The sequence below is a fragment of the Paralichthys olivaceus genome, chromosome 22 (genome assembly GCF_024713975.1).
Source record: "Paralichthys olivaceus isolate ysfri-2021 chromosome 22, ASM2471397v2, whole genome shotgun sequence".
Lineage (NCBI taxonomy): Eukaryota > Metazoa > Chordata > Actinopteri > Pleuronectiformes > Paralichthyidae > Paralichthys > Paralichthys olivaceus.
Window position 1 is genome coordinate 6,274,749 of NC_091114.1, and position 27,966 is coordinate 6,302,714.

Below are 27,966 nucleotides of genomic sequence, written 5' to 3' on the forward strand. Positions count from 1 at the left end.
CTTTGATGTTAGCAGAAAGATGATGCATCTCCACTGACTGTCCAGCATCCACACCGGAAACCGAATCCAGCCCATTCAAGGCAGACAACCTGAAACAGTCCATCTAACAACGGGAGCAAGCACCATAGAATCAACCTAATCCTGAAAAAGCTTCTAAAGATCGTATACATGAACCTAGACTGAAAACAAAATGCACATTTCTCGCTATTTTCATCAAAATGTATTTAAATGCAGAGCATTTCTTTAAATATTACATTTTCCACCAAGCAGCATTTTGCTTTATGTAGCTGCAGGGGTTTGCGTAGAGCTCACTGGTCGTTAGTATTACTAAACATTGATCAGGTTATGGATGAAAATTTGTGCATAACTTTTCCAAAGATGCCATACAAATCTTTTAATGAGAATAGGTGCCTGATAACAGACCTTCTGCACCTTATGGTCTCCTTGAACAATGAAATAAATGGGTGATAACACCCCAGTAGTAGATTTAGTGGACCCTTACTAGCCTAAATATATAGGACAGATAACAGCCCTTCAGTTACCCTTTGTCCAACCATTGTACAGAACCAATATGTATGTCACTCCTCAGACAAGTGTTCGGCAATCAAACAAGCATGGGTCTTATATAAACTGGGACAGACACCAATAATGTTGAAAGAACTTTATTGGTGGTAGGCCGGGGTTTCGCCCTGATAAGCTGTTACAAAGTGCCTTTTAAGCTGCAAGTTCTTCCCAATTAATCCTGCTCTGGAAGGGTATACATCGGTTTTGCTAGATAATCCTCTGGGAATTGAACCGCTAACCTCAGCGTTGTCAGCACTGTACTTCTTGGGCTGAGCCTCAGGGTGCCTCATAAATTATTCCATCCAATACCTCATCTATCTCCATGCATCAGACTCAAACTCTCACATCTCCCCTCTGTTCTGCAATATTTCAATTTTCTGAGCAGATTCATCAAGAGCGATTCGATACTAACACAATTCTGCACGCAGTGGCCGAGGGCTGCGCTGCGACATCGCCAAAGGGCTGGAGATGAATGAATAAATAAAAGTGATAAAAACAAACAGATAAATCATGGAGGGAGAGAGAGAGGCGCTGGCATGCAGCAGTGGAAATGTATATTGCTTCTGATGCCAGAAAGAAACCTTGATTATCCTCTTTATGTCGTCTCTTTTTCCTGCCAGCCCCAGCTGATACCCTCTGAAGAACAAAAAATGGATGATGGGGCTGAAAATACTGTAGATCACCATCTTTCTGCAGGCACAAGACAATCCACTTCCCCCACAATGAACAATTGCTGTTACATACACTGTGGTTGCCTGTAGCTCCCAGGGGACTCATGAAATATCCACTCTCTTTCTCCCAGCCTCACGCACACCCTTTATCTTATACCCCAAAATTTTGATCTGAGCATGCTTGCCAGAGCTGAAGGGATCCAAACAGAGCCTCTCATAAAAAAGACAAGGACACAGCGAGAAGCAGAAAGTTGGACTTGGAAGTTTAGCAGCTCCAGATCATTGTCATTTCATGGAAGAAGGAGATCAGAACAAAAGGCCCCAACCAGCCAGTGGTCCAACCCTTACAAAGAAAATCTGACAGTCCATCTTTGCTCTGCACCTCCTCTCATGTTTCAGCTCGCCCCATCTCCCTCTCCTCCGTCTGCTGAAGCACATCGGACAGAGACTGACCTGCCTGGTCAAAGGCTTTGTCTTACTCTGGGATGTCATTAGGGTTAAAAGCAGAATTATATCAGCCAGGGTCACTGACTTTGAACTTTTCCATCCATCCGTTGAGGAGTGCTGAGGACACTGAGAGACAAGGACACAACCGTTCTACAGTAGGGTGTCTACGAATTCAAAGAAAAGGACTATAAGATTATCGAACTTCTCAAACAAAGATGATACTGCTTCAGTCACATTCTTTCGCGATAACATATTAGTGAAACCAGAAGTGAAGTTTGTGGTCTGTGGTGTAGAACTCAAAATATTTCCACATTTCTCAGTTGTGACGGCTTTGCTTGCTAACGCCCTTTATTTTCATTGCAAAACAATGGCACATTACTGATTTACTTTGTTGATAGCTCTGTTGGATCATTTCATTATTTAAATTTATTTCGAACAAAAAACACAAGCAAAACTACTTCATACAGTCTGTTGTATATATTTTGAATTTGAACTGGTCATTACAGTTGGAGTACTGCTGTTCCTCAGTGGACAAGTATTCACAGAGCTGTGCACGGTGAAGCCTCTAGTCTCTGCTTATACTGCAGTGTGCACAACTCAGAGACGTATGTGGCTAAAAACTAGTTTGAAGAGTGAAATAAGGTGTTGTGATGTAAGATTTACCGAAGCTGAAAGCCATTGATTTTGTCTACCTGGTTGGGCTCGCCAGAGTACAGCCAATGTGTGCGAAACACCGTGAACAGAGCTGAGCTGCAATGCTGATTAAAAACACTGACAGGACAACAGCCTGCGGAAAAAATCTGAAATCAACTTTTGACTGACGCATAACAACGGTGCTATGTAACACTGCAGAACAGTCTTAAAATACTCAGTGCTTCCATGTGTCAACACCAATTACTTGCTCTTTTATTAGAATCCTAACTGTGAACGTGAGGGAGCTACTGTTGACTTGCAGTGCTAGAGCACACCACTCTGTGTGGTTTATGATGGGATTGATGTTTTATGGTAGTTCATGATGTTAACATCAAATGATAAATAGTCAATCTCATTGTGATTGTATTATCTTTTTATTCATATGATTGCACTGTAAAAGAAAAACATTTTTTTGGATCAAATACACAATACATACATTTCCACTCTCAGGATTTAAAATATGAACAATTTTAACTTTAACTGGTAAACTGGCAGAGTAGCATAATTGCTTATAGTCTCCAGAAACCTTTGTGAAGCCACTGTATATGTGGTTGCACGAGGTCTTATTTATCACTGTGAAGGACTGAAGGTTGTGTGAGTATAAGGTTATTGTTTTGTTGACAGCTCACAGAGCATAAATCCTGTTTGCAGACAGCGAACAAAAATAAACTCGAAAATAGACATTAAAATCAGGAAAGCCAATATTTATTAAGACATTTGGTGAGTCAGAGTAGGGAAGGAGAGCCGTTACGGAGATCGGCACAGTTAAACAGTTGTGTATGACATGTAACCGACTTGCTTTTAAGGCAGGATAATTACATAGATTACATACACCCCTTGGAACTGATAAAGTCTTGGATGAGTGGTGAAGCATCAAACCCAGTATCCTCTTATGTTTTACCTTTAGATAAACTCTCTGCTATTAATTTCTTATTTGATTCTTTTTTTTCAATACATGAAAAATGTCCCATTTTGTAGGGTTTTATTTAAAGGCAGAAACTCTGTAAAGATTCCCTGATGGTGTCCAGGCATGACACCATCAGCTCTATGAATGTTTGATATCTGCACACACACAAAAAATCTGGGCGGCAACATCACATCTTTCAGGACATACCTACAATATCCAATGTGAGAGGTGAAGCAGGAGGAGGAGAGGAGCGGAGAGCTAAGCTGGCAGAGCTTGTGCGTTTGATGGACTGTTGAAATCGTGGAAAGGTTATCAGAAATGTGTCCAGAGCTACTGAGGCTAACATGTTGTACAAGACAAATCTCTACAGACAAAGAGGAGACTCCACATCAGGTGTATGAAAGGGAGTGAGTGAGGAGAGTTGAGGTGTGTTATTTTCAGACCTTACAGGATGTGCTGGGATGTGAGAGCAGATCATCTGTGAAATTTCCTCCAGTGCGTGCGGGACGCCGTCCAGTTTTATAGTTGGCTTTGCTTTTAAACGTTTTGAAATCTGAATGTGGACAAGGGCACTGCTTTGGCAGTTCAGCAGAGAGGAATTTGTTGTCAAGTTGAGTGATTTCATAAACCCAAGAGAAAAGTAGAGAGTGTCTGTGCACAGGATTGTAGCTTTTAAACTTCATGTGACTAAAACACACCTCTTAGAAAATGATAACAGCAAGATACGCTTTGAATAGTCACTCAATTTACAATATCCTGTTAATGTCTAATAAAAGTAAAAGCCACTTGGCCTATATTTGCCCTAATAGCTTACAAAAATGTAGGAAATATCCAGTTGGTTTCACATTGAAGAAGCTGTTTTTCATCATCTTATTGTTTCTTTCTCTTTTGTCTGTTTTTTCATACTTTGAATTCATCGTTGTTAAACCCTCCCCCCAACCAAGCTGTCTGTTTTTGTGCTGCAGATTGTATGCACAGTAGTTTATTATGATAATGTATCCGGTTTTCTACTTTAAACTTTGCAACTTATATTATGCTTATGCTGTCTATACTGAACGGCTCATCAAATAATTAAATATAAATAGACGCACATGTTCTTCTTTTCGACACACTGCCTAGCTTGCACACTTCTTGGTATTTTCAGACGGGAAGGATGCAAGAGAAAAGAAACTCACGGTGGTGTGGACCAAATGATCGGCCTTGATCTTAAACTTTGGACTGGTGTGAATCTCCTTTTGTTTAAGTCACATTTGTGCATGTGTAATATCTGCATTGTGCAGATTTGACTGTAACTAGACAAAGTATTTGCATATTTCACTTGGTAGCTGTATTTATTGTGGTTGCAAGCAAATGCAGCGGTTTCCCTAATGTGATTACGTGACTGAGACGGAGTCCACTGCCAGATTATGATATTGATCACATTTTGAAACCTTGCGGTTCACCTCTGAAGCCACAGTGTAGTTGGTGACTGACGCTGAAATGGAGGGAGGATGAGACCCGGTGATGGAGGGACGTTCGAGCAGTGCAGAATTTAGATTGAAGACACAGCACAGGGGAAAGTGGGACGGAGGGGTTGCCTTGGCAACCATGCGCCACTTCCTGTATCCTCCTGTCAGGGAACGCATCAAAGGCCACATGCATTTTGCCTTTCCACTAGACTCTGAATGAAGGAATTAGCAAGGGCTCAGTTACAGCTATTTTTAGCCTGTGAACCAGGGAGATGGAAAGAATGAGGGGGAAGTTGGGGGGGGGGTCCTATGGGTGTGTGCTTGATGTATCTGCGTATGTGTGCAACATCACATCAATGTTTTTACGCAATTGTTGCATTCATGGGGACCATCTGTTTGTTTGTTCTTCTCATTCAGCTCATATTATATCTCTCTCCTTCATGCGTTGCCAATCTTTTCATCCATCCTCTCCTAGCCTTCACAATCCATCCATCTTTTGTCGTCCCGTCCTCCTTTCTTTTTCTCTTAAGCATACTCCCCACCTCCTGCCCCACATTCTCACAGCTTTCCAGTCATCACCATATGCTTTGGATGAGCAATGAAGGCAGAAATAGTATTTAGCTGTAGACAACCTATTTAAATGCTCTTAGCCTCAGGAGAGTGAATTGACTTTACAACAGTACTTAAATAATAAGCTCTCAGGCTTTGACTATTCATGTTCTTTTGGCTTGGCTTCCTGCAAGCAGCGTTCCAGCACTATCTGGGATATGATCTGATTTAACTCGGGGGTTGATGGAGTACGTCTAATTGGATTTGATGAAGTCTGATGTTACCTGTCCAATCAATTAAACTTTCCACATAAAATAAGCTTCCATCCTCCGGTGGGGCAGCGGTTCTTTTTTGGCCATGTTCCTGACACAACTACTCTCTGTCTCCAGTTTCCATTTTCAAAGTGTAAATGAATTGGCCCATGGTGTTGAATGCATCTTTAAAATAATTTTCGCAAGTAAAAATTCCATTAATTTTCTCCATAGAGATTTAGATTTTTGCGATGTCAAGGAGAAGTACTACACTTCCCACAATCCTCAGGTGTAATAGCATGTATCTGATTGGTGGAGCTTGCTGTTTTCATGGATTATATGACCACAACTGGAAAATAATTTCGGCTCACCCATGATTCCCCTTTCTTACACAATGCATTTAGACGCGATGGAAGCTGTGGGAAAAGGGATCATTTGCAATGGTTTATGGGATGTGTAGTTTCTTGACACTTAAAATTATTGTATACACAGTCTTTATACCTTTTTTTCCATTCCATTCATCTCACAGCTGGTCGGCCTCATTCCAGGCTTGTAAGGATTTTCTGAAACAATGAATGGAAAACTTATTTCCAGAAGCAGAGCCATTTTCAAAGTGGGTGGTCACTGCTATTTGGATTAGGTCATTTCTAACCTTTCTATTTGTGCTTTGGTTTTACTTTTCTACGGCTTCGACTATGAAACAGGATTCATGTTTGTTATATAATGGACAGGGACTGGACAGTGTATTTGCCTAATTGTATCTCCCTTTTCATTGATACTGTTCACATTCTGAGCTGCTGAGTCGGCAGCATGGCCAGTCACCCTGTCGCCGTGTAGTTGACGAGAGCACCAGCATTTGAAAATTACCAAGCAACGCTGTGAAATGGAGATAAGCTCAAGTATAGAAACAGGGTAGTGCGGTGTTGCAAGAATTTATTGAATTGTAACACTGAAGCGTGCGAAATTGATATTAGACATTGTTATTTAATTTTTAAATAGGAATCACTTTTACACATTTATCCTAAATATAAACCTTTTTCAATTTAATGGAAAAGCAACTCGGAGAGAGAAGAAAGTGATGTAGTGCTGCTTATTTAAAACTGATTACGACACAGAATGGGCCCTCAACAGGATCGAATTTACTTGTGTATCCTGCATCCGTGGAGCCTGGGAACAGATCATGTTCTCAAACTGCAAGTGAACTTGTGATTGTATAGTAACCTTGAGAAAAGAAGATTTAGGAAGATCGAAAATTCAGGAAACCTGTGAGGTGCACAGAAAAAAAATGAGAATTCAGCTGTCTGGGGATTAATAATGGCTCTGGTTTGACTGGAGCATAAGTTACCGGAGATGCCTGTTATGCACGCGCACGCACACACACACACAGAGGGAGGAGGGATGTGCAGACTTGTTAGACACATACAGTACATGCACATGCACATGCACTGCTCATTCTGCCGGCATGTTTCTTTTATTTGAACTATCTCTTTTTGCTCTCACACACACACGCACACTCTTTCAGTGCAGCTCAAAGGGCCATCTCTTCAGTGCTTCTGAAGCTGAGGTGGCCAGTGGCAGTGAATGCAAATTACCCCTCTTGCACACGCATAGACACACACACACACAGAAAGCATGCTCCCTCTGCCAGATCCTCACAATGCCCCCCCAACACACTGAATGGTAAGGGCAGAGAGAACAAGAAAAGTGAGGAGAGAAGAGATTAAAAGAAAGGAGGGAATGGAGGGATGGAGAGGAGGAGGTTATACAGGGGTAAGGCCCCCTCTTTTACTGGACTGCAGATTCATTCATGTAGGAGAAAGTCAATGCATCAGAGAAACGCCGTTCATCACTAGCCGCTGCTGGGTTCAAGCTGCCGCCCAGTATTAATGACTGGAAGTTCAATTTAATCCATGCAACACACACACAGACACACCACACATGTTCCCACACTTAATTGAAGACATAAGACACTTTATTTCTCATTGTAGGCATTGAACAAAATTATGTTATGTGACTCCCCAGAGGCCAGCAGCCAAACAAACAAGATACAACAACATATATGTGATGAGGTTGCATCCTGCATTAGATTACAGCTACATATACTGTGTTTACTGATGTACACAAATGCACTCACGCAAGAAGTTGATGTGTGTGTGCAGGCTGAGCACAATCCTTGCACAAAGCAACGATGCGGCAACACACTAAAGTGAAAGTACCAAATTTAACACACAAAGGTATCTGATACAGACACATAAACAAAGGCAGACACAGACTATCATCACAGGAAACATTGTCAGGGTGTTTTGACTGACTGGTCTTTAAGTTAAAATAAATGAAAATCCAAACTGGAAATTTCTGCTGGTCTACAGAATGTCCCCAGCCCCAAAATAATAGGTCAAATAGAGATTTTAGTAAGGAGAGAGACACAAGCTGTACCTTCTTTACACCCAGTGTTCTAGCCACAAAAACAAATATATAAAACACAACATGTCAGATGACATTTGAACATTTGTAAGTAGCTAATGGGAAATGCGGATTTGTACAATTATCATCATTTGAATTACAGATCATAGACCATAAATCATACTCAGTTTTCACCATTTTTACCAAAATTCATCTATATATTTTTGAATTACTCATAATATGTGATTACATTTTTATTATGCAGATGATGCACGACTTGAACTTGCCGGTTTAATTGCATTATCAGCGGTGAATAACCAAGAGTTTAATACCATCATGCATTGGACAGTCAGTCAGGAAATCCATCAATGTGCATGTGCTGCAGTTTTGTATTAGGCAAAAAAAAAAAAAAAAAACAGAAAACACATTGCATGTGATTGTCCAGCCCGATTCAGCACCATGGACAGCGTGAAAGAACAAAGTCCTGAAATGTGCACACACCGAGGATCTGTCCTGTTTATGGATCTTATCATTAGTGAGTCCTCCTCAATCACTTCTACAAAATATTATCAATTTCCTTATTATTTGTCTGCTGGACATTCTGTGCAAAGCTGTTTTATAAATAATAATAACTTTATTTGTATAGCACTCATCTAAACAGTTCAAAGTGCTACACAAAATCCATGTCAAAAAATCAATGAACTAAAATAAAAGGCAGTCAATTCAGTTTCATTTTAAGTGCCTAATCACAACATAATAAGGTCAAGACAGAATTTTGTAAGAGAAAACCAACAGTTCCCACGATGAGCAAGCACTTTGGCGACTGTGGAGAGAAAAAAGTCCCTCAAACAGTCTATGGTGCAGAATGAAGTCAGAAAACGTGTGTTCATCTGACCTGGTTCATCTGCAATGAAGATTTCTTTAGTCAATGATTTATAAAATGGAACTGAATTTTTGTTATTACTGTTCACGTGTTTGGCTTAAAAGAAAGTTTGAAAGATCAACTGAACTAGTGATATTTTTTAGAGATCTGTTTAACATTAGACACAATCATCTTTGACAAGTTAACAAAATACAAGCCCTGTAATTCAGGTCAATATGAAGCCTTCCAGCAATTATACAAATGTTCCAAGAAATTTGACGCTGCACTTACTCGGGCACATAAGACACATGCCAAGAGGGAAACTAATAAGATGAATGATAGATTTAAATTTTATATATAGACAGACAGATGTTTGTGGAAATAGTGGGTATATTATTCACTGATTTGCTATTTACTGCAAACTGTACAGGAGGAAGGCATCCACTGTCCTCCTACTCAATCAAGGTTGATTTTTAATTGAAAATTCCAATCAAGATCCTTCAAGTCTGCAGAGCAGAGCTTTAGGTATGATGTAGCTCGAAGGAGATAAGGTGGCTTAGTGAGAGAGATGGCAATTGAACTGTCCAAAAGCATTAAAATAACATTTTTCCTGTTTTAACACTGTTTTCGGCACTGCCTTATTTCCCTGGGGTGTTCTTTATTTTTGTGTTAACACGATTTCAGTCCCATTTTGAAAGATGTCCGTGGGACAAATTAGTATAAATGTAACGTCTCTCATGGTTTCATAAGCAGGAATATTTAAGAGCAGATTTCTCCTAAGTATGAATATGCACAGCTGGCATATATGAGGACTTGAAAGATGAAGAGTCCAAGAAAGGCATGTAGAAATTGTAAATGTATATTGTCATGTTTTTGTATCTTGGTGTCCCTTCTGGGCTTTTGACCCAAATTACTCCCCGTGCTCCATCTCGGCACTCGCTCAGTGTTTCACTCTGTCAGCATTAGGAGCTCACTGGTTAGTAACGTGCCCGCGCTGCAGCCGGCCGCAGCCCGCGGTGGAATAAGCTCTTACGAGGCTGGTCGTGAAGGAGGAGATGGATGTAGATGGGGGCTGGGGGGAAGGATGGCAAAGGGTCAGCCCCCAAACAAGCTTTGTGCTTCGCTTCTTTGTGTGTGTTGACAAGACTTTTATAAAGACACGCTGAAACTGCTATTTGCACTGACTGTACACAGTGTTAAAGAGTTTCAGCGTGCCTCATCACTTACATTAGATGTTTAAGCCAAAGGTATGAAATACAAAATCAGCAAATCCTCATATCTATGTGGTACCAGTCAGTATTTGGTATTTTCTCTAATAGATGCCTTAAATCATGAACATGATAATTGTTTTATTCAATTTCTTGAATATTAAAGATTTTCAAAAATGTACAAGCCAAACATTGCATCTAGTATCTGGTACCATTAGAGAAGAAGACCTTTGTGTTACATGTGGTGGAAGGATCTTTGACATTAAAGCAGCGAGATGAGTTCAAAGCCCCCCATGACAGATGAACAGCAACGGTGATCAAGGGTCATACTTTTTTTTTTCACAGATCACCAACGAGCCTTTGTTCAGGGCAGGAATAGCCCAGGGGTTGAATGACTGTTTAAACACACAAACACAGACTGTGTTCCTTCATGGACAACGGCAAAGAAAAGGCAATACACCGCAGAGATTACCTCAGAGATGAAATAATACATGAAACAACAACAGAGCAGCTGAGCCTGTCAGTATTTTGATCACTTAACACAACGTCCCAACATATTTTTTCCTTTACCTCCTCCAACCCCCCCCACCCCTCATATGTCAGACAACATAAAGACTGTTTGCTCTTCAAAGGTTAGAGCGATGAAGACCGCGCACAGACTCACAAAGGCTCTGCTGACAAACCCGCAAATGTCAGAATGGTTAAAAAGTAGACTCGACTGAACGCCACCCTTATCTTTAACATGGGAGACAAAAAGAGGGCGCTGTTCTGACAGACCCAGGGTATCATGGGAGATGGAGTGAGAGAGTGATCTTATCACCTCTGGGCCAAAGGGAATCACCCTGTTGGGACTGGGAATTGACTGGCTCTGCACACACACACACACACACACACACACGATTTGAGAAAAATGTAAGCCTGAGATTGAAATTCATGAAAATCTAAATACATGGAGTGGTATTTCTTTTTCAAATAAAAAATGAGTTTTTTGTCGTTTGCCAAATTCACACATTCAACATTGATTTGCTTCCACTATCAGTGTAACTTTGGCTGTAGATAGGTGATAAGACAGCACGTATACCTCAGACTCATAATCATCATCACTTCATCACGATCCTTGAGTTATCTCTGAGAAATCAAGTTGAAAAATCTCACAATGCTAAAGGAAGTGAAAAACAATATATAAATCCTGGATCCGCACCAAAAGTAAACCGATTCTTTTCTGTCCCATAATGCATTCCTCCAGCACGTTCCCTGGTAATCTGTTCATTAGTTTTCTATAAAATCCTGCGAACAAATAAATAATTAGCAATGACAACATAACCCCCTTCAGGGAACAACGTGATAGACGTGCATTTACTTGACGAGCGCCTTGGAGATCAGACACACTCATCACCATTGAAACACAGTTGTTAAATCGATGTGTAGAATCGGAGGTGTTTTTCATTAAAAGTTTTATGCAGTGTTTACACTGGGGATTCAACGTGACATATGTAGTAATGTAACTATCGAATTTCTTTTCTCTATTTGGCCACCTTATAAAAAGTTAATGCAGCAGCTCCCTGTCTCCAGTTAAGTTCGATATTCTTGGTTGAGAGGAGCGCAATTTATAGTCGACAGTGTGTGAGGTCCCTGACAGTCCTTTGCTATTTTTATTCTGTTGTACTGTGTATGAATACAATCTAATAACTCCGATTCACGGTGGAATTTAAACAGCGGAGCACACATTTGTTGATGAAGTGTATGCATGAATGCACAAAAAAGACAAACCTGGAAGTGTGTGTGTGTGTGTGTGTGCGTGCGTGTGCGTGCGTGCGTGTTCGGAGAAAATGGCTTTAACCTTCATGCCTACTCGATCACCACCACTTCGTAAATGTCACTCCATCCGCCTCTCCGGCACTCTCTCTACATCTCTGTTTACCCCTTTCTTTCTCTCTGCTTCACATAATCTCTTTATCTATTTTTTTTTCCCTCCATCAACTGTTTATCTTTAATTCTCATCCCCTCTCTTCTCCGTGTCCTCCTTGTCCCTCTGTGCTTCCCAACTTCATCCTCCTCCCTTAAATCCTTCCTTTACCTCCTCCATCACTCCAGTCACATAAATACTTCTGCCCCATTTTTGTGCAAATGGCGGCCTCTTTCGCTTCCTCTTTTAGCCTCCCCTCTTTCTCTCTCTCTCATACGCGCATTGTTTTGAAAATCCTATGTCAGCATCCCTCTCCATCCTTCTTTTTCCTCTCCCTTTCTCTCTGTCTACTTGATTCAGGCCCTTAAGCTAAGTTGGATCGATAAATCTCAGCCTCTCAATCTGAGGCTTCAGAATGAGGCACCGGGAGACTGAAAGGATGGAGAGAGTTGACACAGGGAGAGAGAGAAAAAAGGATGAATGAATGAAAGTACAAGAGGTAAAATGTAGGGAAAAGGCAAGAACAGGAAGAGTAGGAGGGAGGATAAGTGTGAGAAAGACAGATGTGGATATAACACATACACATCATGTCTTCTCTTAGTGTCATTTCTGGCTTTGCATTGTCTTTGCACTGATATATATTATAGTAATACCTAATATCACCTATTGAAGCTCAGCACCACTATTCTTCGGTCTATCCCTGTAACCTAGCAACAACTTATCGATGGCCACAGATGCTGTGAGCCGCACCGAGTCAGTGAGTTTGCAGGAACAAAAAGAGAGGAGAGATTTTGACAGATGAGTGCATGGTAAACATCCAAATGAGTGTTCTGTTAGCTAAAGTTGGAGTTTAATGAACGCCTCAGTTCACACGATTGATACGAGGCGGTGGCAGTCGGAGTCAACCAGCTGTCAGATATACGTTGCCTCTGGGAAAAGCCAGTGTATCCAGTGTGTGCATTAACCACAGCTGCTATTACTATAGAGTCTGAAGCTGTATTAGAGGCACGGACATGACTGTGAGTGAAAACTGATTTGATAACTAAGGCTGCTTTCGCCTGAAATAACTAAAATACTTAGTGAGGTGTGTAAATGCTCCAATTCAAGACTTACTAAGGATCGTAAGCGGAGGAACACAATTAATATGACTCTTGAAACTGAAATGGAAAATTAGCCATTTCTAAAAATCAGTCAGAACCTTGAAACCTTTTTTTTTTCATGTAGCTATTTAGTATTTTAACAGCTAATGATACATGGAAGGACACTTGATGTCATGTTGTATGGCTGCTATAAATACATAATATACGTAAAAGCAAATATTTAGCTTTTACAGAGCAACATGCTTGTTTATCCACATTGATTATTATTTTTACTGTTCCAAATATTTCCAAGTTACTACAGCTGGCATAAGACTCCTGCTATTTATTCCAGCATGTTGACAACTCAGAAAACCCCTTGTGGTTTACAGATTTAACTACATCTAATAAATTTGCCGAACCTTCAACACATATTTAATTTATCCCCTTTTTTATGTGCACATACTCTCCAGAGTAGAATGTAAAATGAGATTAAAGCAGGCCAAAGCCAGCACAATCACAACACTCCCTCTTATAGCCCAAATCTAGGATGGAGCGGAAGCAGAACTGAGTTTGCACTGGTCTTATAAATAATTCGAACATCTGAAATTAGGAGATGGGCAACATAATCCCAGAGCGTTATAAAGCACTTCTAATGTATGTAGATGAAGCCAACTTTATTTTTTGTTTTTGATTTATGCAGCTTCACCTCATTTGCAGCTCTTTTCCATATTTTCTTCTTTTTATGCGGCAATGGTCCAACAAACAATCTGACAAATTTGAGCCAAAACTTCCAGTTGAAAAGAACCTGCTGAAAGTGATAAGTCAAAACTTTTAAGATCATGCAACCTCAGCATTTTGCTGCTATCTTGCCTTTGTTGCCCTGTGGTAGACCTTGAGTCAGGTTGGTTAACTTGAGTGCGCTGGTCATTTTCCAGCTGCTGGCATCAAACTGGCAGCATCATGACAGTCTCATCTGTCCTTGTCTGTAACTTTGAAGTCCCCCAAAAAGCCTATTATTCACCTAATGTTGCTACAGGCAAGGTCACTGTGCAGGGAGTGAGATGGACAGGAGGGAAGGGGGGGGGGGGGGTCATCTTGTGACTCAACAGCAACACAAAATACGCCAAAATATATCTGGTAAAGAGCAGACGAGGCACAGGCAGTACATGTAGTAACCTTAACTCTTAGGACTTCTGGGCTATTTTGGTTGTTTTTCAATGCTTTAAATGTGCCTTTATATAACATATAAACAATGTTTACCAGGCCATTTGTTGGTATCGTTTTCTTCAGCACACCATTGCCTTTATTAATTTTTTTTTCATTTCGATACAGTATATCAACATTTTGGACTGAAAAATACAAAATAACCATGAACATGTAAATATTGAAGAATCGAATGTAAAACTAAAGTAACATCAAGCAACATACATCTGTTTGAAATGAAAAGCAGGTGTAGTCATTTTTCTTTAAAGCTATACAACTGTTCAAAACAGTTTATGTATTCAGTTAGACAAATATGTACATCACTTTGCAATCTCATAGTGAGGGGAGTTCCTAAGTAATGCAAATATAACATAAAAGATCAAAATCTCAGCCTGTAGAACAGAATCTGCAGAAGATTCCTGTGTTTCAATGAGACAAAAAATGATGAAGATATTAAGTAAAATGCAACTTCTGCTTAATCCTAAATTGCATACTTTTACTTTTTTTTTTTGCATCTAACTGATACAACCATATATCTCTTGTACTTGGCCCACCAGCTCCAAACAAAGCACAAAGTTTAAAGTCAGTACTTTGAAACCAGCAAAGTGAAATATTGTCTTCTAAAGACATTTAAATTGTGTCATGTAATATAAATAACTGAGAGAGACTTCATGACACAAAAGAGCAGCAGAAAACTAATTGTGACCGAGAGGTTAATTACAAAGATAGAAATCCGTTTGGAATATTTCTTCGGAGCGAATGTTTAACATCACCTGAAACACCCTGTTCCCCCTGTCATTCAGCTGAAAATGGACTTCACAGTTGTTTGCAGTGTAGTCACAGCTTACTCATCCTAGCTACTCATCTGTGACCTGCCCACGCAGACACACACACACACACGCAGGGTAGAGTGACTGAGGGAGCAGCAGTGTGTGATAATGAAGCAGCCTGGTATGTCTGCCTGCCTGATTGTCTGTGCATCTAACAACATGTATCACAGTCTCTCTCTCTCTGTCTCTCTCTCTCTCACACACATACACTTGCACACACTCACCAGAACATCCACTCACAAAGAGAGAATGTGTGTGTGGGGTCTTTGAGAGTGGCAGAGTCATATCTCGCTCAGTTACTCATCTACAACACACACACACACCTTACTGAGTTATTCATTGCGTTTCTGATGTGTTTTTTTAGCTCCAGGACAATGCCAATGTCTCCATTTCTTTTCTTTCACACTCTCTCTCTCTCTCTCGCGAGTGCGCATCTATCATTGGTGGTCAACGCTCACTCACAAGTTGTCAAACACAGTTCCATTGCCTCGTAGATCATGCCAGACTGGCACACACTGCATAAATGAGCTACTCAACACCCACTTACCCTTGTGGCTGAGCGCAAACATTACACACAAACACACACTCCCTCATATCCACAAACACACAGAAATAAGGCTCTTTCTTTATGTATCTGCATCAAATCACATCATGGAACAGATCTGTGTTGTAATAAACTCATATGTTCATGTAAGGACAACTGAGACTCATGGAGCTGATTCTTTTTTGTCACCACTGTAAAGACCAGTTAGAAATTCAGATGTGTGCAGAAGATTTGTCTTTACATTGCATCGCCTCGAGATGCTGTTCACACCTCCAGTGGAGCTCTAGACACTCGGAGAGTCAAGATGCACTGAAGCCGTTCTGGAGTCCCCTGGTGGCACAACGACTTATCAGGGTGTCTCAAAGTGGTTCTGCCTTTATTTGGCCATTCATAAATAAAAAGTGAATGAGAAACAGAAGAAAAAGACTGTCGCTCTTCATCGTTCTGTTTTCTCATTATACGATTCTTTTTTTCTTGCAATCTTGTGTGTGGACAAATTTGCATCTCCACACCAAATGCATACCACTATATATTGTTTGTCTGTTTTGCATGCATGTGTACTGTATGACAATCATGCAATTGTGTGTGCGTGTGTGTGTGTGTGTGCGTGCGTGTGTGTGGCTGTCGGGGGAAGCCAAGTGAAGCCTTGCATAACTAGCTTCAAAGCGACAGACACAGCGAAATGCAAGGAGGGAACTGGTTACACAGAGAATAGGGGAAAAAACATGGTGCTTTGCTGGATGATTGGTTGTAATATCATCATTCGTCTTTTTATTTAGTCCTAAAAACTGTAATCTGTGTTTTATTGCCTTTTTTAGCCCTGTTTTGAATCCATCAATCATCGATCCATCTTTACTCTCTGCTCTGAGTTTGTTCTTGTATTTGCCTGTTAATTTTGGGATGTATAGCACATACATGTGTGTGTCTGCGGAGGGGGTTGATGGGAACTGGGGTATATGGTCCTCAAATTGCCCACATTCCTGTTGCCTCTGCTCTTTTTCTGGAAAAAAGGAAGGCTTAAAATGTCTGAAAAAGCAGCTATTTTTCTTCACTCAGCTTGATTTACCCTCCTGGCAAACTTGTTTCAAAAAGAGATGTCAATCAAGAAGAAGTTTTTCTTTCGTTCTCCCTCAGCATGTGGCCAGCCCAGTAATGGTTGCTTGATTTTCAGCTTTCCTCATTTCGCCTTCTCCCTCCCCCCAAAAACACACATGTTTGTTTCATAAGCGAGTTACAATTTAAACTTGTATTTGATTGACTTTGTCCTTTAATTGATTTGAAATGGACTAATCGTCAACATGTCTGTAGTTGTTTCGCTCTTAGTTTAGCTAATTGGGTCATGAGCTGCAAAAATGAGTCTGTTTTTATTGTTTCAGTCAAACCCATGAGACAATAACACTGCATCATCTGCATACAAACGAGAGTTGATAATTGCTACTTACATCTGCCTGTTTATAAAATCTCAACTCAAGGTCTGTCCTTCCTCATGGCTTTCAACTAATCTTAGAGTCTTCCTCAGCAAACAGAAGTCTTCATCTCTGAGTATGTGTGTGTGAAGATTTTTCTTCTTTCTCTCTTTCCGAACGCAACCCTCTCTTCAAGGTCAGGAGTGAACTTTCATTCTCAGTTATCGATCTGATTTTTCAGTGGTAAATCCTGAAAAACACCACAAACCTCAGCTCTCAGGCTGCAGCTGCGAGTGTAACCTCTGCTTTCAGGTTGTAAATACCAAAGAAAATATTGTAAATGTCAGTTTTCATGTTCATGTCTTCAAATATCATGAGAACATCAGCTTTTATCCTGTAAACACAATAAAAAATATCATGAATTTTGGCCTTCGGGTTGTAAATTGATGGAACTCTTAGCTTTTAGAATTAAAAGTAAATCCACCTGCCTTAGCTGTACTTAGTGATTGGTGCTATTTCTTAAACCTCAGCATGCTCATGGTAAGCTAACATGATAAACACCTGCAAAATGCCAGCATGTCAAAAAACATAGCAACATGGCAAATTATGTTTCCTGAGTCGTGGCCACAGTTTCCACCGGGTTGTCAACGAATTTTCAAAGCCGAATCCTTCTCGGTTTTCACCCTATCTACTTTTCATTCATCGGACCTTTGCTCTTTTTCCAATACTAACCCTAGACAACAGTCTTTTTCCCCCTTTGTCAGATTTCTGTGTGAATTATTATTCAAGTAGTTAAGACACCTCTTGAAAACACCAAGTGGTCAAGGTCAAGCTTTTTCAAGAGCTTTCAGTGTGGGTTGAGTTCTCTTAAAGGAGATATGCTCATATTCAGGTTCATAAATGTAATTTGTGTTGTTACTTGAAAAGGTTTTCATGCTCTTATTTTGACAAAGACCTGAACTCTTTCCTCAAACTGTCCATTGCTGCAGCTCCTCTTTTCAGCCTCTGTCTGTCTCTAAGAGACCCCCCTCCTGATAAATCCTAGTCTGCTCTGACTGGCCAGCTGACTGACTCTGTTGTGATTGGTCAACCGCCTCCAGCGTGTGTAGGAAATGTCGGCCTGGTCTCTGGCTTTTTTTGGCTTCGTCAGCAGGAGTGCCAGACTCGCCGCTATGCGTGAATTATGCAAATGTTGGGTTTTGTGATGTTATGACAATACTCTGGAAGTATCCTCCAGAAACCTGACGAGGCATTTCAGGTCTTCAGGAGTCAGGTCTTTGGGCTTGCTTAACTTTGCACACCTTTTCCATACACAAAAAACTGTATCACATGCAGGAGTAAAAAGAAGAAAAGCATAAGATGTCTCCTTTTAGTTCTATTCTTTTTATTTTTGTGTATTTTGATGTTAATGCACTTTTATTTTGAAATCTCTTTATTGGAGGTCCCTTCAGAGGTTGCATATTCATCTTCCCGTCTTGTTTGTCTGGTTTTCATTGGATAAATGACAAATATTAGTGTGCGTATAGGCTGTGTGCATTCTGTATGTCGCCCTGTTAAAAAAAACTTCTATTACCTGCCTTTTGTCAAGTCAGTTTCTAGTCTTATGTTGTGTAAGCTATCCAGTTTCTTTGCCAAAACCTCAAGTGAATTCATCAGATGAAAGCAAAAGCGATGAAAGGTGGAGTTCTTTTGTAGCAGTACTGACTTTCTGAAAGCTGAGGTGAAGAGCACTCTCTATTCACGTTCTCCTCTTGAAAGATGAGGTGAACAGTACACACCATTCCATTTTTTTTCTTACAACCAAAACAGTCAACTTATATCTTTTTCACTGAAAAGTGTGTGTGGGGGGGGGGGGGGGGGTGAGAGTGATGAAACAGGACCCGGGTCGAACTGACTCTGCGTTTTCTTTAAATGCCACACTTAAGAAGGATACGGACAAGAAAACAAACTAAATCCAGGATGAATGGAAGGAAAGAAGTTATTCTTCTCTGTTTTCTCAATGTTCACCTCTCCCCTCTTTCTCTCTCTCTTCTTCTCTTTCTCTCAGCCAATCTTTTAGTTCACCAAAAACAGCCAGTGGGCAGATGGGGATCAAATTACATTCACCTTTTACCTGCACTCCTCTGCACAATTAGCGCCACGTGTACTCGTCATTTCAAATTGACACACTGCTGTTGTGCAATGTAATTATTTACCCGCCTGGGGAATAGCTCTCTGGTTTAACCACTAAATAATGACACACACACACACACACACTTCACAACAAGAAGCACCTGTGCTCTATTCTATCTGAAACATGTTTAACATGCCTTTTACCCCTACAGGGGTCATTGTCTATTTGCTTACCATTGATTCTCTCTTTAAAAAGGACTAATTGACAAATGCTGCCTGTACGATTTCACTGCCGACCAAATTTTGGGGTTTGAGCATCAGGACCCGAACCTCCCATGCTTCCTATAGGTGTCCTCTGCTTTGCCTGTTCTTCTTCTTTTTTTAAAAATGTGTCTTTTTCCTGCTCGCACGGAGGGAGGAAACTACTGGGTCCTGTTCTCCAAACCGCAGAGGCCTCACTGCTCATGCCCCTCACTCCCTTCACCTCCCACCACAAAATCTAGACAACAAAACAGGGGTTAACGGAGAGAAAGAGAGAGAGAAAGAGTGAAACATGGCAGCCGTTTTCTTCTGCAGGGGGAAAGAAGGAAATCACGTCCCAAATAAAACCCCAGCTTTCTTTGATCTCGTGTCTTTTCTTGTGATAAATCTGTGTCTGTGATGCCTTTTGTTTTTGTACTCTTTTTAAAGGAAAAAAGAAAGGAAAAAAAACACAATAAGCAAACATGAACTCTTGCTGATTTGTCCTTTTTGCTCTTGCTTCTTTTCTTTTTTTGATATTCTTTTTTTTTCTCGTTTTTGCCAGTAATCTTTTTTGAATTTTGTCTTTTCTCTTTTTCCCCCCTTTTTTTCTTAACCCTAGGTCCGCTCACAAAAAAACACGATGAATCTTCAATGAACAAGCCTCGAGACGAAGGTATTTTTGTTGCATGTTTTTCCTTTTTTCTTGTTTTGAAGTCTTTTTGGGGGATGTGTGCACATACAGTGGAGTGGAAAACACACACACATGCACACACGCACACACACACACACACACACAAGTCAAATAGGTGGGACTTTGGATATGAGATGCATAGCGATGTGTTGCTGTAAGTGTATGTGCTGACCGTTGCAATTAAAAAAGCTGCCTTTACTATGCAAAGCCTTATGTAACCTTGGAGAATCACAATACCTGGCTGATGGAACCCAGGTACCCTCCATTAAAAAGCCATCTACAGGCTGCTGTGTGCATTCTCCAGAGGCGCTTATCTCGCTCTGGAATAACAGAGAGCCTTGGACATCATCATCATCGCCACGGTGCCCTTGAAAATACATTGGCCGACGCACAGCATTGTCCTCGAAAACAAAATTGTTGTCAGGATTTTGAGCAACAAAGCAACCATTGAGAGCCGCTCACACAATGAGGCGCATTGTTATTGTGCCTCAATCTCCGGCTCGAGGATGAAATTGGTATCGAGTGAGGACCCACACAAATGTTAAGGTGGCCTCGCTCCAAGTCAGCGGCGATAACATCGACTCAAGTGAGGCAAAAGTAAAAGAAACATTTTCAAATCGGGTGTCGGACATCCGAGGACGCTTGTGCCCCTCTCTCACAGACAGTCTGTTAATTTATCTCCTACCTGCAGCACCATAAGCTGCAGAGATGATTTAATCTGCACTTTCATCCCCCAACCCCCCTCACCCGCACCCCCCTTGTCCTTGTTCTTTTGGACTTGTTTCTTGGAGGGAAAAAAGATGACTGATGGTATTTTGATACATATTTCTCTTTATGCTATTTTAAGGGTTGTGCTGGTGAATCTTCTTTTTTTTCCTTCTTCTTCTTCTTCTCTCGCTCCGTGATGCTCTTTGATTTGGGGTACTTTTTTGAAGTTTGTGAGTCGGAGGAAGTTTGACACAAGAGGATTTTCTTGGTGATCAAACGCCATGGCACAGACACCACTTTTTTTTCCTTTTGAGCCGCCGCAGTCGGCGAGCAGTCAAGAGGCCCCACCCCTTGCACCCACACTCCATCTTAAATATATCTTCCATCCCTCATCATGACGTATAATTAACCCCATTTGGAATCGCAAATTCTGCTACAAAATCAGATCTGAATCCATCTCTGTAACTGTACTGTAGTCCCTGGACTAAAACCAATATGGAGACTAAACACCTATTCATGCTTAAAACAATTCTTAAGCTTTGAGATATTGTGCTATTTCATGGGAATCACAATTAAAAGAAGAGAAAATACATAAACTGTAAGAATGCAAACTTCAAAAAAAATGCATTGCATAAAGCGAGTGATGATAAATGCTGTTAGGAATACAACCTGCTCTCAAAAGAAATCAGTTCCATTACAGTCCCATTAGTTGCAAGGCTTGTCAGGGCCGTAGACAAGACTTCAGAGTGCCCCAGTACAGGACAGAAAAAAACATTTTCAATTATCAAGCAACGAAAGGACAAATTCTCTTTGTGAGACCTTCCCCATCCTCCTGGCAACTTTGTAAGAAAAATACAATTTTGCGGTATCACAGCTCCTTTTGATGCCTGTCATGGTCCAATATACGATGTGGTCACTTAAAACCTCCAGGGTAGAAACTCTGAGACTTTTCAACGAGGTCAGAAAAATCTTGTGTCGAGTAAAGTTTTAAAATGAGCAATATTTGCACATTCAGATCGCACAGTTTTCAGTGAGAGAAAAGTAGTGGAATTAACAATGTTTATTTGAAATTTAATTGTGGAAAAAACTCAAATAGCAATGAGTAATGTCCCACCCCTTACACGTCAATTCCGCTCACGAACAAACAAACTAACAAAAAAACCATAAACAACATTATTGGCAGAGATAATAAAAATAATTCAACAACATAATCTGTTTACTTGCAGAACTTCCTCTTTTCCAAAGTTTGTTCAGTTGTCATGTGAACTAAGTATGGAAACTCACGTCAAAGCTGACACTGCATGTCATGTCACACCCATTTTACAATATTTAATGGAAATCAGTTGAGTAGTTGTTGTGTAACCCTGCAAACAATCAAACACACGCAGACGGAAGCTTTGAATAAGCACAAATAAGAGTTCCAGTGTGAGATTGCAGACACAGTTACAATCTTCCATTACCCTGGTTTAAACCCTCCTCCGTTAGCTCCTTAATTGTTATTTTCCCAACCAAGAAAATAACAACCTCAACACGCCAGACAGAGAAGAGAAAAACTACATGGCCGGCTTTTTATCTGATAACAGCCACAGCGAGCACAGTCGGTTCGTCCATTTTGTCCTCATTCTTTCAGCCGTGTATCAACAGCCTTTTCAAATTGGCATTGCTTTTAAGCTGTATAATCTAGGCCACGCAGAAACACATTCATAAGCTGTTCTATTCAAGTAAAAAAACAACTACTATGTAACTTATACTCGAGAAGCGCAACGAGCAATTAAGGCGGCATCCTCCGCCCAGCAAGATGCCTTAATTCAGCAGCAGTGGCTCACTCTCTGCTTCGGCATCAGGTGTGACAGAGAGAGCAAGGGTTGGGCTGCAGTGTTGTTCAGCGTCCATGTTTGAGGAGATTGAATGTGCGTGTGGGTGGAGAGGGGAGGGGATTAAAAATCAGAGCGAGATTGAGCTAAATTAAGAAGGAGACGGTGAGTGTGCGTCCCTGTGTCGTCCAGTGTGTCAGCTCTGATCAGAGACAAATCAGAGACACCTGAGCTCCAAAACCTGGAACATATTTCTGCCGGGACACATACACACGTGTCTCCATGATTTCAGAGGACATTACAATGACTTACATTGCTTTCCTGGAGGCTTAACCTTAACCGGACTTACTACTGGCCTAACCCTTACCCTAACTTAAACTTAAATTTAACCCAAACCTAAACCTAATCTTTACCTTAACCGAACCATAAAACACATCTTAAAATTTGATGATTCACGTTATGGAGACTTGCTTTTTGTCCCCATCAGGGAGACAAGTCCCCATAGTGTGACTTTGTAAATAGAAATAGGTCCCCACAACACAAGTAATACCTGGACCACACACACACACACACACACACACAGCGTAATATAAACAGGGCCAAATAATACAACCCCTCTTTAAAGAAAATACTCCATCAAAACCATGACATATTAATAATTAGTAATAGCAGTCTAGTTCACATTACATTGAGCAATGCAAGGGGTAAATAACCATACACATGTTTTTTAAATTTAGATTAAAAAAAATATATTTATGACTCCAGTAATATTAGTACTTAAAACTGTAATATCGTACAAGAAACTACACTCTCTGCTGGGTCATTATTTTTTATTTAAACAGTACAATTGAAGGAAAAGGTTAGTATTTGAAAAGTGACAATATGCACTAGTTTATTAAGATTTTGGTGATTTTCCATCTGCGGCCGTCAATTAGGACTCCTGATGATATCAGGTCCAGCTCTTTTGGTCTCCGAAATCAAAAAATTCAAACAATTGGGATCCAAACAGAATGAGGAAACAAAACAAATGCTGCTGTAACCAGTGGAATTGCTACTTTTATTACTGTATAGATTATTACTGTATCCCACAGCTGATTGAAATGTTTATCGACCATTCGAGGCAGAGCGTCGCTCATTGGTCAAACATTAAGCATGTCGATTATGCGACGGATCGAAAGACTCTTTGGCTTCTTCCAATAATGCAGTCAATTTTCTTCATGACTAGCGGTGATAAGAATATGAACCACCCAGCTGGGTATTTAATTACAGTGTAATATTGGGTATCATTAATCAAACAAAGCACACACCGAGGTTTTATAGTGGTGATGTTCCATCCCCTGACTACAGGAATTATAGAATCCCTCATTTATACATTTTTATTTTTACACTGCGTAAAGCTTTCTGCTTACATGGACAGAGATAGAAAGATATAAAATGTATAGATTAAATGGAGCTGTTGATTGGATGAAGTTAATGCATAAATACATGACTGTCACGTAGTGTTTGCCAGTTTATTACTGCAAGCACCTCCTCACGCAGCAATTAGACAGAAATATTTTCTATTTTACGACAGATTGATTGTAATTTCTTATGATGGAGGAAATCACAATTGTTAAACAGTAATGTATATTTGATTCCCATCAAATAACATTACTCTAAGTGTTATTGCGAATCTATGAGACTGCATCGTCTACTAAGGTGCACTTAGATAAAGTGATTTGTTTATTCAGAACGCTGCTCGCTCTGAGTGAAGGCTGCAGTGAAATGAAAACTCCAATATTCTCAGATCAGTTGGATTTTGTTATACAATAACTGTATTTTTAAAAATTAAGTGCACTCCATTATCTAAATTTCTGCAAAAAGGTCACTACCATGGCTCTGGTTCAGGAAGTAAATGTCTCATTTCATTAATGTTATAATAAGATTTTAAGGTTGTCACCAGGTCGACCAGCAACAAGATGAATCAGGAATATAAAACATTTGATTGAGCCATCGCAACTCCTTTCTTGTTAAATGCCCGGTGTATACAGAGTTAATTACCCAGTTGGAAAATGTCCACACCCTGGCATCCCTAGTGTGGATGTGGCCTCGCTCTGTTTTGGTCTCTGGACGCTTCACTATTTTTACCTGCATTTTATTAACTTTGTTCGTTGGCCTTTAGGTGCTGCATTGGTACATTACAGTGGATTTATCAAAACCTTATCACTAAAGAAAGTTGGGCTAATTATTATTATTTGACCTCTCTCACATTGCTCATAATAATATGAACTATTGCTGATATATAAAAAAACGGCAGCTTTAAAGGTCTATATTCTCGCACAGTTTGATTTTGAGGGAGATGGTTCATTCTAGGACAGAATAATATGAATAATAATATAAATATTCAATAAGAACGTATCTGCAGCATCCATCGCAACTAACTACTGTGGTGTGTGTAGATGCGGTGATGGACGGAGGCTTCTGTCTGTAAACTTTTAATGGAGCAGTATCGCCGGAAATCGTGGGGGGGCAGTGTAGCCAACAGTTGAAGAGAGAACAATGGCAGAAGCTTTAGAGGAGAGGCTTTTTCAACAGGTACATTATCACAACCTATTCCACCGTCGCCTTGTTTGTTTTGTCGTAAGAAAAACACTCTTGACTCGGTGCTTCCCTCTAGTGGATGTATTGCTTAACAACCATCCCAACGTGAAGGACACATGGGAGAATGGACAGTGACGATTACAACGTTTGAAGCTGACAGATCTCTATTCTTACGTAAAGGCAGAATATATGAGCCTCAAGTGTGGGAGTAATTCTACACTTTCTCTGCCTGATGATATGATATAATATATGAAATAATATGATTAGAGCCTGACAGACATGGATGTTTGTTTCTTCACTCGAGCTGGATTTGCAATACTTTACGTCAAAGTACAGGTCCTTCTAAAATACGTGCCAGTGAAGAGATCAGGTAGAAATGTTAGATGACAGAGCAGCTCCCTCTTCAGGATCAACTTTGAATTGACTAATTTGATAACAAAATAAGTCTCCACTGCTATTAATAGTAATACTTACCATATGATCAAACTTCTGGCCCATTCTGACACCCACCAATCTAAAATCTATGATAGGATACATTATCTTACACTCTGTGATACGATACATAACATATGTAATATGATAATTGGAAACAGCCTATGATTTTATTCTAGCCTGTGATCAACCCTGTCAAAGCACCAAATGCTTGTAAAAGTTTATGTGTAAAATTTACTGTCCCTGCTGACCATTGTCTGCTCACAGCAAAACAATGGCTCTGCATCAAACAGGCTTTTGATTAACGGCCTGTAACACTGGCTTTGCAGAGAGTGCTTCTCCACGGGCTGGACGAGCGAGCACGGTTTACTGAATCAGCATTTAATGAATGCCTTGTAACTGAATATGTCGCATAGTAAAGCAGAAAATTACTTGGATGTCACAGACCATATTCACATGGAAAAAGCTGAATTTTTTTGGCTGACAGTGATTATTTATAGCTGCTAATTTCTCAGGATTATTGAGAACCAGGTCTCCGCAGAGACAGAGGGGTAAGAGGACAGAGAGAAATGGAGGGATGTCGGTTACAGTAGCAGAATCAGAGTAAGTCGCTTCTTAATACGTTGTGTCTGTTGATGGCCAGCGAGACGAAAGACGAAGAGGGAGAGACAAAGTGGCTTCATCACAGGGACACTTCAGTGGGATACAACAGAGGACATTCACACTCCTGGATGGTGTGGAGGAGAGTTTGTCGTTGAGCCAGATATGAGCTTTTGTCTCCGCTCTATTTTCGTCTGCATCAATGCATTTAGCCACGCCGTTTCCGCTGTGGTTACAACTCCGCTAACAGACGCTTGTGGGCTGTGGACCACGCAGCATCTTTTCACATCGGCTTCTCCATTCTGTGCTGTCGGAGAGATGCTCGTTTGTCCATTGCAGCACTCGCACACAAACCCCTCATCTTTTGGAAAATGGCGCCATGCGAGGATGGAGACTTTTTTTTTTTTTTTTTCATATAATGAAAGAGGCTCTGTAGGCTTTTCACCATGGACACTGAGTAATATTTAATGGAAGCCAACTTTCTTAGTGATATCCAAAAAGGACGAGGAAACTGTGAACAATCAGTTGTGGAAAATGTGCAGACCGGCCTCCGTTCTATTTTTTTTTTTCTTGCACAATTTTTACATCCTTATGTGCTGAGTACAAATTACTTTTTAAGAGGGTTTTGAATAGAATGAGGTGGCACAGTGACAAGATTGAGAAGTATATTGAAAAATGATGAAAGGAGAATGGAAAGAAAGAAAAGGCAGTAAGGAGCAGAACTGAATAGCTCACAAAAGAAAATGACAAAACACGACAGGCTGGTGAAGAACACCATACACGCTGGCGTGACAAAGAAAAATAAAGCACTCTACAAGACAGCCCAGCGCAGGACAACAGAATCTCCTCCAGTGAAGGATCAACAGTACCGTCAAACCAACTTTACTTTAACATTACATCAGAGACTCGAATCTCTTGTCTCCTTCTATCTCTCCGTCTCTCAGCGGACCTGTCAGTTATTTGCTGCTGAGGCTCCCTGCCTCCCCATTACCTCCACGCTCAGCCCACGCCGTGTCAAGGTTGTGTCAATATCGTGTCGAATACACCTACTCCGTTGCGCGCTGACAGATAATATTTCATTGAGCGTGAAACCCTTTTGACAAGACAAAGAAAAAGTGGAGAGGAGGGAAGGGACGGGGGATGAAAAGGATCAGGAGGTACCGCGAGATAGAGTGGGACTGCGAGTGAGGAAGAAAGAGACGAGGGGAAAGAAAGAGCTATTTGGCGCCGTGTCGCCTGTCAGCTTGCTCAGAGCTTGGGAAAAAGGGCTCAACACAGTTTTTTTTTGTTTTGCACTTGGCTGGGTTTATTGCCATGTGTAATGGCTATAAGGGACTGAGGGAAGCAGCAGTGAAGGCAGGCTCAGCTCCTCGCTCACTCCTGGACCTCAGTGAATACCCCAGTGTCGGCTCTGAGCTAGCCAAGAGCTATTGTGGGTCTGTTTAATCCAAATCAATAAACTTTAAAGTGCTCACTGAAACAAATGAAGTTTGGAATTTTCAAATTGCATTGCAGAGAAGGCCTCCCAGCAGGCACTCGTAAGACCAGTAATACTAGGGAAGTGTAGTAGAATTACTCTCTAGATTAACGATTGGGTGGTACACCGATCAAAACCAGAAATGCACATTTAAGCACACTGCATAAGATAGGAGCCAGGGAGCATTTAGATATACAATCTCAATGAAGTTGCTCTACTTTGTTGCTCTGCCTGCTTTAGTGCTACAGCAAGAAAAGATGCTGCACTACTAAGGCAGGATAGATTTAATGTCAGTAGCAACAGGAGACGTTTCATTATTATATAAAGCCGTTTGCAGA

General features: G+C 40.6%; 1 protein-coding gene across 4 annotated transcripts in view; it reads left to right on the forward strand.

The window, feature by feature from the left end:
- The window catches only part of nlgn2a (neuroligin 2a), a 188,001-nt gene that overhangs the window by 95,422 nt on the left and 64,613 nt on the right, over positions 1–27,966 (forward strand). For 3 of the 4 annotated variants that reach the window (XM_069518471.1, XM_069518472.1, XM_020103295.2), the window contains one exon: positions 19,946–19,999. The exons of the other annotated variant lie outside the window; for it this stretch is intronic. In XM_069518471.1, the coding sequence (XP_069374572.1) occupies positions 19,946–19,999 (54 nt within the window). The remainder of the gene's footprint in view (positions 1–19,945; positions 20,000–27,966) is intronic. 4 annotated transcript variants of the gene reach the window in all.